Source organism: Melanostigma gelatinosum, assembly GCF_949748355.1.
Source record: "Melanostigma gelatinosum genome assembly, chromosome: 4".
Classification (NCBI taxonomy): Eukaryota; Metazoa; Chordata; class Actinopteri; order Perciformes; family Zoarcidae; genus Melanostigma; species Melanostigma gelatinosum.
The window spans coordinates 13,490,252-13,503,090 of NC_136637.1; the positions used below are offsets into that span (position 1 = coordinate 13,490,252).

Genomic DNA, 12,839 nt, shown 5'->3' on the forward strand with positions numbered 1-12,839 from the left:
CTGACTGTAATTAAGTGCCCTGAGGAAGCCAATGCTGCTCCAAAGACGTGAGGGGGATGAATGAACAAGAAAGCAGAAGAAAGGGATGGATGAAGTAAACATTTGGGACAGCAGCCAAACATTCAATAACATACTAGTAGCCTGTTTCATAAAATGTATAAATACGTTGTTATTTTATTTTCAAAGTAACTATTTGCTGTGCTATAAATAAACCGCTGTTGTTCAGTTTTGCTGCTGTTTCCTCGCTTTCCGTGGAAACAGTCTGGCCGGATCAAGATAACCATCTGCAACTATTTTCCACACGCACAAAGGGAAGCTCTGCCCCTTATCTGCAGGGACGAGCTGGCCAACACGTCTGACTCACTCCTAGCAAGTATCAAGATGATGTGACGCGTCGGGGCTTGTTTCCCCCATCTGGCGGCAGCAGCATATTTTAGGTGATCAGAAGTTTTTCTCTTTTCTGTTTCGTGACAAAAATCCATTTACAGTGGCTTTCCTATTCCTGACAAGTTTCCCATGAGAAGAAAAGTAAATTAAGAACAAGAGTTGAAAATCATTCCAGCTGTCAGTTTGACAGACACGTTTTTAAGATCCCATTAAAGGTTGGCAGCCCGACCACAAACACCTCATGTGTGATGATGAGAAAGTGAGAATTAGTAGGCTAATGTCGAGACTGTCCTTACATTGCCCCTGGCAGTTTATTCTGTGTCCTGGTTCTCTTTTGTCCGACTCAGTTCATCCAGATGAGTTTGAATCCTCGGTAGTTCTGTGCGCCTCAGTCACAGTCCACTGTCCATGTTTGTGTCTGAGACCAACCACCAAAAGTATGAAGACTTCCCCAAACAGAATAGTTTTCCCTCACACACACACACACCCACACACACACACACACACACGCTGCTACTGTTTGCTTGACGTAGCGACCGGTTGAACGAAAAGACCATAGGCTGCTCTGGAGCAGGGAGAGGAGGGAGAGGCTTCCACACGCACACCAGCGTACTGCCCACCGGGATGTGTTCAGGAACACCTCCGGAAATCCTATCACTTTTGATGACGAGGCTATACAGTAGTGGCTTGTTTTGTTTTTAGCTGTAGCCGAACATTTTGTTCCCGACACATGCCAAATTTCTCTGGACCTCTTGATTTATGATTCTCAAGCAGCATTTATTACATTTTTTTTTACAAATAAGTGAGTTTGCAGGTGTGCACATGAATCTGTAGTGGTCATTCTGCTGCTAATGAATGAGTAAATATAACAATCTGTGAGGTATAAATTAGTCTGCATGGTTTGAAATGTAATTTCCTTGATTTTTATTTTGGTGTTTATCATTCCCATGGCGTAAGACTGAGCTAGAAAAGGCCATCTTACAGACAGGCACTCTCCAAAAATTACAAATGTTCCAAAAGGGCAAATCACTGGTTGGAAAATAAAAAATAAAAGGTTCTTTACTTATCTTTGTAGTCTATCATAGTAGAGATGGATTTGCCATCAGCTGTATGTGATGATAAACAGACTGCTGGTAACATGACGACCAACATGATACTAAATGCTTTAAGCTCCCCAACATCTCTTGCTTCCTCTGGATACCACAGACCTCTGGGGACTACACTTCAGCCTCACAGATGTTCCACATCATGTCAGTCAAACATGTCTTGTACTCGTATGAAACAGGAGTCAACAGATTGGAGTGAAATGGAGCAAGCACAGGTGCAAAAAGTCTAGTGGATTAGTGATGTCATGCATGACACTCTACTTCTGTTTTTTCTTTAATCCTCCTGAACAGGCCACTGTTTGGGTCGTGGAAAGAAAGTCTCCATCCAGACAAGAATCCTCGGCCAAACCACTAAGTCAACCGACTTTTCCAAATGCAAACAGACATTTCAGTCAGTCCGTTATTTGAATGGAAAGTATGTCTGTGTCACTATTAACTATACAGGGAACTCCACATAGAAGAGTGAATGGTGAATTATTTAGTTGTCTTAGAGATGTGGCCTGTTTATACATTCACAAAACTTCCATGGCACACCAGTTGAAAATACAAGATGTATTTCATTACAGTAATGCTGCTTGGTGTCCATATATTTCTCTGATTTTGTCCTCCAGATGATAGCTTATATTTGTAGATGCCGAATATACAGTCATACAGGTACGGAGAAAATTTAATTTTAAATGTCCAATGTCAATGGAATACACAGGTGCTCACTGTGTTTGCAGCTTATCAGTGCTTCCCACTGGCTTAACGTGAGTTTGTGGTGCAAAGAGGAAAAATAATTGCGTCTACAAATGTTTGTTTACCAGTCTTACAGTTTTTCGCATGGTCTACCAGCTCTCTTTCTTCTCTCACAATCAATGCAAAAAGTTTCAATGAATGTTCCCAACACATCTGGCTGCTTTGTCAAAAGCTGTCTGAGTGGCTGTACACAGAACTGGAGACCTGCCCAAGGTAATCCTTGAGACACTGAATGTACTCAGTGCATTTTCCTCACAAGTGCAGTACTGTAATACTATTATTGAGTATGTAATCACTATATTGTTGGGATAAAACACCAGTCCCACGTGGTTGACCATATATTTTAGGGCTATACTTAAATTCAAGGTCAAAGTTTGGGTAAAGCTTCCAGAGAATAATGCAATACGCTACGGGGACCTCACAAGTATAGTAGTACAGGGTGTGTGTGTGTGTGTGTGTGTGTGTGTGTGGGTGTGTGTGTGTGTGTGACAAAGTGAGAAACTGCCTGCAGTCACTATTAAACTTCATGACGTAGAAAGGATGCGTCATTGTGTGCTTGCATAAAGTTGCGCAAGGAAAGAGGAGGAGGTTCTTTTGTAAATGGATTTCCTTGATCTGTGACATGATGGAGGATGATCACTTTACTTTCATAGCCCCCTGATCTTTATGGAGATGGATGTTGTTCATTATTAAGAGCAGCCTGGAATTGCTCTGTCACTGAATGCTGCAGTGAGTGGGATTTGAAACATCTGGTTTCACCCACATCCAAAATCCCTCCAGAGGAGCAGAGAGCGTTAATAAAGAAGAAAGCAGATGAAAGAGATGATTTTGTTCTGCTGTCAAACAGCTATTTGTTACTTTAGACAATTACAGTCATGTTATTGTCAGATGACGTGTGATTGCAAACATGTGCCAATGTCAGCTGCTTTCTGTTGTATCAGAAAACTGGATGAATAAGAAAACTGGCACTGATGACAGAATGACACCTGATTTATGATTGAAAAAATATATATCTAAAAAAACAACCTGATTTGAACCTGATGAAAAATACTTTGAGTCATTTTGAGTACAATATCATGCAGACAAACTTATTCAAGTCTTGTTCAAACTTACTGCTGACATTACTCATGAAGTCAAATTACTTCGGTTCTAGAAAACAAAACTAATTGCTTATGAGGTTATTCCTGCAAAGATGGACCCCGAAGAAATTGAATCTGCCCCTCATACTTTTGGGAATATTTTCCATTAATTCACAGCACAGCATTAAAGTGATACATAACCATATGATTAACAACCTGCTACTCATAATATAAAATTAGGTTAAAACAAAGGGTTCACTGATCAGATAGGGATCTGAAAGAGAGCGTGTGCAGGAGAAACACACCCCTCACACACCCCCACACACTGCAGCAGCCTCACCCACAGAATGCATTCAAAATGAGATGACATCATTCCCTCCAATGACATCATCTCAACCTGTGTGCAGGAATGACATCATCCTCTTGGTACGAAATCCCCATGTGAAGATGTTTGTGTGGTGCAAAGATAAATAAACAAGTAGATGAATAATCAACATCTGAAAAAGATCCGTGATTGATCTCAGCATCTGAGACTAATAAAGGGCTACTACTATACGTGTGTCGGGTTACCGTGTTCAAAAAACATTTTGGTAGGTTTCACCAACATGTCATAACCTGCATATGAACACTTCATATTTGGTTGTTGAATTTAATTCATCAATTAAACATTTTATACCACAGTATCTTGGTACCTACTTTAGTACTTCCTGAGCTTCACTGTATGAAGGACACATCCATTAATGTATTCAATGCGTTTAGGGAAAACGCTTATATATTTATATTTAAATATATAACCTCATCTCAATATTTATATTTATATTTATGTTTATTTTTCTACTTTTTCTACTTTTCTTTATCACAATCATTATTACAATTTAAAAGATGATGAATATGGGGTTACAGAACCAGTATGGTCAAAGTAGTTATTACAATTATTGACTGCAAAGTATAAAGTAATGTATATTTAATATATGGTAAGCACATCGCAAGACATCAGAGTAAAATTCCTTGTATGACCACTAAATACGAAGTGGTTTGGACTGTTTGACCTCAAACAGGGAAGCCACTCGTAAATAATGAATCAGATTCTTTTACCAAGAGAAAAAAAAATTCCTCACGGTGGGATTGCATACCAAGAACATGATGTCATGCTTGAAGACTGGCCAGGATGATGTCACTGAAAGAGACTTTATTTCAACTGCATAATATCTGGTTTGGCTGAAATGAGATTCCCCTCGATCCCCATTTCACATGCAAAATTCAATCAGTTTGAACACTGAAGTGTAACACTGTAATGTAACTTGATTTTACATAATAAGCTGCAAATTCCATATCTTTCTTATCACTTAAGTGCTATTTTGTGAAAGGAAGGAAATAAGGTGGGAAATAAAGTGGGATTTGTTAAAGAGCATGCTCTACAAGAAGTATCTTAGAAGCCATGGGAAGTGGTTTTAGGGAGAAGGATTATGTTTTACCTTTAGACGGAGCCAGTCTTAATGCTAAGCTAAGCTAACAGCCTCCTGGCTGAAGCTTCGTATTTAGTGGAGAGATATGAGTGTGTTATGAATCTTCTCATCTGTATCTCTGCAAGAAAGCGAACAAGCATAAAATGTTGAGCTGTTCTTTCAACACCCAGCATCAAGACTGATACTGATCTTCTCATTCACTCTCCCAATGGAAGCCAGATGTTGAGCTAGTCCTTTTAAACCTCACAGTATTCAGCTTTAACTGAAAATGTATCCAATTCTAATCCAAGTTAAGCTTTCTCACCCAAAGCTGTATCTTGACAGGTACTGCAAAATTGAGATTAGTCATATTTTTGACGCCACTCTCCTGCAGTTACCGTTTAGTGATCCGAACAAACTGTCCTTCTGAATCTAAGTGGCACACAACCTCAAAGAGTGTTCAGAGAAAAACATGAAAGTGGAACAAACTAACACCTCTCCTGTTAACAAGAGCTCTCTCGACTCGTCCTTTTTTTTTGAAAGGCATAATAACAAAGTGTGAGCTTATGTATGAGTGCCTGTTTATGTCATCCATTAACGTCATCATCATGTAAGCAGTAGTGTGTAATGACAAAGTTTGAGCGTGATGTCTTTTCCAGAGCACAGCTGTATCACATGTCTTCTAAGTTACACCCGCTGAAACACAAGATGATCCTGCGTTTCCCAAGACCTCTGGTTATTGCAGCCAACATCTAAAAAGTGAAACAGACCGAAACGTTAGCACTCATCAGTGAGAGAATATTAAACTTGACTCAACTCAGTTTAGGACAATCATCAAAAGAAAGAAAGAAATTGTATTTTCCCTTTGGTCAGAGGCTGTTTATTGAATTAAGAGAAACTATTTCCAATTGCAGAGCTGCACATGAGACACAGCACCTGCCAAACATCCAGTACTGTGAGAGAAGAGAGAAGTGTCAGACAAGCAGAGAGAAAAAAGGAATGAGTCAAGACAGTATGTGCGCTTAATGGAGAAAACATTTAAACTGTGTCCAAATATTATTAGAATTGTATGAACCCATTTGCCTTCTCTCTCACTTTTCCCTTTTATCTCTACATCCAACGTGTTTTTTGTTGAAAAAATACTATTTTCTTTCACTTGTTCTTCCTTCCTTCCGTTTGTCTTCTCTTATGGAGGTTTGCACAACTGGAGCTCAATTGAGATCATATGCGCACTTATGTCACAATAAACCCACTCAACTCAACCAGTGTGTGTGTGTGTGTGTGTGTGTGTGTGTGTGTGTGTGTGTGTGTGTGTGTGTGTGAGTAGAAACAGTGTGTACAGCCCTAAGATCTCGCAGGAGTCATCGAGACTCGAGACAGCCACAGCTAATAGATTTTATGGGTCTTATTTGTGTCAATACTAAAACAAAAACTGGCCTGGAAAACACCAGGTGTTGTTGTTGGAGTTTGTCGTTGCACAACACACGACCAACACACATTAGCGCCAGATGTGAGCGAATAACATCTGGTATGACACCGGCGAGGTGTATGGGGGTAACGCTTATCATCCGAGACCAACGCAAAGAGCCTGCGGGGTGAGTTGAGCATTTCTTATTCATCATGTGGTTCTTCCTTTCTTTCTCTCTACCTCTGTCTCTCGCCCTCTCTCTGTCTAAAGCGCACTCTGACATGAACACATATCAGCACACAGTGCGCAGCAGTGAGTGTGATGTGGTGATATGAGAGTATTAACTCTCAGCTTGTTCTCTGCACTGCTATAACAACATTATCAGATCACGATCACAATCTCTCCTTGTTTCTGCACACACACACACACACACACACACACACACACACACACACACACACACACACACACACACACACACTCATACATTCAACTGTTCACTTATTGTCACTTATTCCACACACAAGTATAGGTTATGTGCTCATACACTTTCTCCTTTGAGAGACAAGTCAAATTGTAAGGGAGTGTGTCTCTTCTTTCCGTCTTCCAAAGGAAAATACAAATGTGGAAAGAATTAGAGAGAGAGGCTGAAATAGAGAGAACGTGCTGACGTGACATGTCCCGGCATGTGCGTCATCATATTTTATTATCTTAAACCTCGAGAGCTGTCTCTTCCCACCCAGTACAATAAGAAAACAGCTAGGGGCGTCAAGTAGGGGACTGTCATCTGGTGGCTTTGTTAGAGGTGCTATCACCTCAATATGAATATGTGACTGCTTTGAAACTAATTAGAGTTTTAGGGGAAGCAATTTTGCTGTGCAATTTTAAAATATTGTCCCTCCCTGATGCTCTCGGATGGAGGGATGTTCCTCAGGGAACCAAGCTTGGGATCTCCAAAATACCATAGCAGTGATTTAGTGTCAGTTTGCTGTGTGTTTAAACATTTCATTTATTTTTATTTCAGTTTGTTTTCGGTTTATCCGCAAAAGTCCCACTGAATGAGACTGAACAATTGTTAATTTGACGGCCCACTAGGAAGCTTAATGATCAATATCTCACACTGGGGTCTTCAAATACAGCCAAGAGTCTGCTGAGGAGGCAACAAAAAAGCTCCAAAACATCTGTTTAAAGGAGAGTCAAGCTGATCGCTGAGGGGTTGTAGGTGATTAACACATTGGCTGATGGACATGCTAAACAATAACTCCTCGCTCTAGCACTTTGAAACTGCTGAACTACTTGAAACTGCAACTTAAACATAATTCACAGTATTTGTGACAGACATGTAATCGAGGAGTTGATTGTTTATTGTATATATATATATTAACAGTTGGATTTGGTGGATAAGACACAACAGTTAGAGGGATCGTGTCAAGTTGTTAAAGCTGTCTGTAAACCTTTATGAATATGATTCGATGTCACCAGTCAGCTGTTTGCCAAGCAACCGATGAATATTGATGGTGAAGCATGAATGAAGAAACTGCTGCCAATCAAGTGCTGCAAGCCCAACTGCAATGCTCTGCTTGAATTAATGCAATGCTTCATTCATGTCTTGATCTATTTCATTTGTGAATTCATTTGACTTGATAAAGCACTATAAATTACACTCATTAAGGCTGTTGGTTAGTTCGTGAGTTGACGATACATGCAATACAGATTTTGGTTTGTGGAATGGTTTTGGAGTTATAGAGGTATATTTAATTTGAAGAAATGTAACTTTTTAAAAATATTGTTGAAATAAATCACAAGCAGGTACGCGTACAAAACACATTGATCGAATCCTTGTTGACACATAGAACCGGAAACCTCTGTTAAGTAAGTGCTTGAGTAAAAAAAACATTTTCTGAAATGGCTTATTATGATTTGACACTCCAGGAAGAGAGCAAGTGGAGCGAGCAGAAGGAAGCAGAAATGCAGGAGTTTTGTTCAATATTTAGCCACTGGCTGACGAATGTCTCAAATTTTGTAATTTCCACAACTCCCCAGCCACCCACTTATTTCGGCAGTGTTCATTCAGCGCATACTCTTGCTAAAACAGTCTGCATCAGTCAGGCAACAGGCAACAACAGGCAGGCAGTTCTAGCTCTCTCTCTCTCTCAGTCATACAGCCCTAATCTTAATGTGCGTCCTCTCAGCAGTGGAGAGAGCGTAAGTTTGTAACTTTGAGCCATTCAAACACTTGTATTTGTCTAAATGAAAGCTCTTGGGTCATAAAGCCTAACGAGGAAGTGTCATTTGAGTGTACGGATGTTTCCTACTGTTTTTCTGAATGAAAGCACTCCATCTGCCCTCACTGAATCAAACTCCCCTGGCCGGAGCCATTGAATCACCCGTATTGTTTTGTGTATTTTCCATTCACATGTTTTCCGAGCAAACTCGGTATGTAAAGGTGGTTTGAGTTGTTTATCTGCAGCCTGAGGCCTTCAATTATGTCTTATCCAGCTACACCTTCATTACAGCTTGCCATGGAACTTCGAAGAGACATTTCAGATTTGTAAATTTAAAAGTTTGATGGTTAACAAATGTAGGGTTTGAAAAGCAAAACACTGCAAACAGACAGTTCAACATGTGTACATCCATACAAATGCCGTTACATTAATTTATCTTATGTTGTCTTGTTTGTCCAGCCTTGTATTTCTTTTTCCAGCTTTCCATTCTTGCCACATCAACCCGTTGAGCTACACAAATCCAGCCCAGCGTTTGTGTGTGCATTTCTACACATCTAAATAGAACACAAGGGTGAATTAATATGAGAAACGGGAGCGGGGAGAGTGCTTGTGACAATTACATTGAATCAAATTTAATTGATAAATATATAGAGGTAAATAGAGAATATATAGAGATGCAAGGACATTCGCATACTTCACAAAAACAGACATGAAACACGCATTAGTCCAATGGGAACTCAAAGGTCTGTATCTATGATTCCAAAAAGCTTGAATCCAGGGTCACTGTGATATTAAAGGAAATATGTGGCGTCGGAATCAACTTCCGGGAGAGTTTGGACTTTTGGAGCCATTCAGTTATATTCCTGCAAGTTTTTGATTGATTATTTAAATAGCAGCGGCTATTTCAAGGGAATTTAACAAACAAAAATAACCTAACTTTTTAATATATGTCCCCTGTTATCAATGTGAGATTATATTTATTTCGAGGAATTTAGAAGGAAGTTCAACTTTGAAATAAAGTGTGTCTGTTGTATTTCTCAATGTAAATACAATTTAGATTTAGTAACCTTTAGAGCAGGGATTCCCAAAGTGGGGTGCAATGGAAAAGTGTAATGGCGGTCTGATGGTGTAATAATATTAAATATAAAAAAAAATGTAATTTTAATTTAAAAACTGTCAGGTGGGACATCTGAAGCTATCAGTCGTAAAAGAGGAGAGGGACAGAGAGAGAGAGAGGAATCGGAGGCGAGGGGAACGGAGAGGTGCAGCACAGACAAATCGGGAGCACATCGGCCCATCGCGGAGTCAAGGTGAAAAAGAGGAAACGAGAGTGAGCATCAGACTGGGAAAAAAAGAGGAAATATGATGAACAGTATCTGTGTCTGGGCTTCACTTGGATTGGCAACGCAGATTCCCCAAAGCCACAGTGCGTGGTGTGCAGTGAGGTTCTGGCTAACAGTCTGAAGCTCTTATTTACGTCGCCACCTGAACACCAAGCATGCCAGTGCAAGTCAAAAGCCCCTTTCACTCTTTATATCGAAATTGGAGGAGTTACAAAACAGCCAAAAACAACTGGAGTCTCATTCATGTGTTGGGTCTATAAATGACGCACTACGGGCTTCATATCTGGTCACAGAATAGCGAGAAAGGGGCTACCGCACACAATCGCCGAAGACGTGAGCTTGCCAGCTGCCAGAGAGATGGTGGAATGTATGATTGGGGAGAAAGAAGCAAAAAAGTTGGACATGATCCCGGTGTCCAACAACACTGTGTCGCGCCACATCGATGCTTTGTCCGAAGACATCCTGGCTTCATTAGTTGCTCATTAATTGTAAATTAAATGTGATAATCTGCCTCTGAGCCTGTGCGTGTGTGCTCGCATCCGTATTGCTCTTTAAAAGTGACGCCTTGTGTCACTGAAAGTTATTGAAACTTTGTTGCAGTGTTTCAGGGCGTTTTCACACCTTCAGTTCGTTTGCTTTGTTCCGATTCAGGGATTAATATGATACAATGTTGCAGTTGCTCCTTTGTTCGGTTTGTGTTCACACTGCAACATTTAACAGCGGACTAAATATTGTAAACAAATGCCACGCGCGAGCAAACTGTTCTCTCATTGGTCCGATTCTTATGCGGCTATGAAGGCTTAAAAGGCTCTGTTGCTTCTTTTTTTTTTTTTTTTATTAAGGGGGGGGGGGGGGGGGGGGGTGCGCGAACCCGGTCGGGATGTAGAAGGGGGTGCGCGGCCTAAAAAGTTTGGGAACCGCTGCTTTAGAGGGAGCCAGGATTGCAGTTTCCTTCCATTTACAGTCTTTTTGCTCAGCTAAGTTAGCTAAATGGTTGCAGTAATTAACATACAGACATTTAAATGTATTTAAATGACATGGAGCGGTAGCAATCTTCTCATCTAACTCTCGGCAAGAAAGCAAAAAACTGTATTTGTAAAATACCATGTAAAATCTTTCCTATTCAGGAGTCTATGTTTTTAACTGCTTAATTAAAAATAAACACCACAAATCCCCAGACGCAAATTCTGAGAACAAGACCTGATTGTTCTCGGGTGCTTCAGCCCTCACATGAAGATCACTTTGAGCAGCATACGTTAAATAATCATTCACACGTTTATCTCTGGTGTAAATTCAGCCCTAGATGTCCAACTAAGCAAACAGTAGAGAAGATCCTCGTCACCATGGACATCTCTTTGTCGTGATCTCACCTTTTGCACTTCCAGTTCAAATAAATCAAATGGTCAAATTGGCAGCAACATGTTCCCCTGAAAAACTTCTCTCCTTCTGAGAATCTAGCGCTGGCTGGAGTGTCGATCGAAGCCAGACTGGTCAGCTTTTGCCCGAGGCTCATCTGACATGTGTCTGTGGCCAAAGCACCTGCTCTGAACATGATCATTGTTTCGACTGTTGGGGGGGGGGGGGGAAATGGCACAGATGCTAGAGAAATAACTCGCTGTAAGAATAAATATTTTTAATAGTAAGAAGAGTCAAGAGCCGTTTTAGTGGACAGAACATTTATTATATCAAGGCAAGGCAGAAGACAACAAGCTAAATGTGGCCTGGATTAGATATGTTTAGAGCTTCAATTAAAATGAGATTTTAATGAAATAAATCAACATTTTGCTTTTAGGTGATGTGTGAATATCCATATTAATCGCTGTGCATTAAAGGAATTTGGGGAAATATGTTTATTTGCTTTCTTGGCATGAATATAAGTCTATCAGATCCGAGCCAGCAGACAGTTAGCTCAGTCTGGCCCTGTGAAAAACGGTATTTAAAAAAAATAATAACTTTAGTTATATCCATCAACAAGACTACAGGAAGTTACTGCAAGAAATAGTTCAGCACATAAACCCCCTGTTAAACCAGACATGTCCTTTTTACAGACATTTTATTCGATCAGAGAAACAAGATATAACATGTTAATTAGTGGGCATTTCAAAGTTTATGTTTTAACTTGGTAGAGGTTAGCGGGTTTCCCCTGCTGACAGTCTTCATGCTAAGCGAGGCTATACTCCAGCTCTGAACTTCACACACAGACATAAGAGCTCACAGTGTTTATCAGGTGTGTGTCATTGTTGACAGCATACAAGCGTCTCATTCACTTCACAAATTATGAAATGTTGTAAATATTTCGGACAAATTACTCACCAGCTGCCCCACAGCAGACCCAGAGGAGTATACCATGGAAAATAAAGTTTGCCTTCCAGCTGCTATCCTCAACATGTCTGCTAGCAAACAGAGAGCTTTATGTGGAGCAGTGTGTCTCTGGGCATGCGGGGCTATTTCTGATCCAAGGTGTCAGAATACACACCAATCATTCACCGTACACAGGCCAGGATGTGCATGTGTGTGCACTACTCTGTGTATCTGCAGGTGTGTATGCACTTTAGGTGTGGATGGGAATAAGAGTTTACTGGATGAAAGCCATCTCTATTTTTGTGTACATATACATGGACTGGATGTGTTTATTTGTAGCTGTTGGTGGAAAGGGATTTCGGAGAGCCGAAGATAAACATGAGCATATAGTGACAAGCCCCTCCGTCAGCGGCCCTCTCACATTTTCCCCTCTGTTTGAGGTACACTTGTAAACATTACACAACCCGTCTCTGCTTATTCTAGCAACAAGTATTGGAAACGAAATTGAGAGAGAGAGAGAGATTAAGTAAATATATATACATATACATTTATTTATATTCATTTATTTCTCAATGAATCTTTCTAGTAGAGACAAGAGCCTGTTGCAATCAGGCAGAGGACAGTTAACAAACACAACAGCAGCAAAACAAATGTCAACAAACGTGTTTATTAACTTGCAGTAACACATATGCACATACTTTATATTGTTTTGCTTGCAAGGCAGTCACCCTCCCCTGCAGGATTATTTTCTCCAAAATTGTCCAAATCACATTGAGTAAACGATGAAAAGAGAAACACGGATGCAAA

The 12,839-nt window shown here is 40.3% G+C and overlaps 1 protein-coding gene across 2 annotated transcripts in view; it reads right to left on the bottom strand.

Moving 5' to 3' along the window:
- The window catches only part of lepr (leptin receptor), a 30,542-nt gene extending 18,398 nt beyond the window's left edge, over positions 1-12,144 (bottom strand). Inside the window, exon 1 of one of the 2 annotated variants that reach the window (XM_079267106.1) lies at positions 12,045-12,144. Coding sequence is in view for 1 of the 2 variants with exons in the window: in XM_079267105.1 (XP_079123231.1) it covers positions 684-685 (2 nt within the window). In the remaining variant the exon portion in view is untranslated. Of the gene's footprint in view, positions 1-683; positions 820-12,044 lie in introns of those variants that run through there. The other variant, XM_079267105.1, reaches the window with a different exon arrangement.
- Between the last annotated feature and the right edge of the window lie 695 nt (positions 12,145-12,839).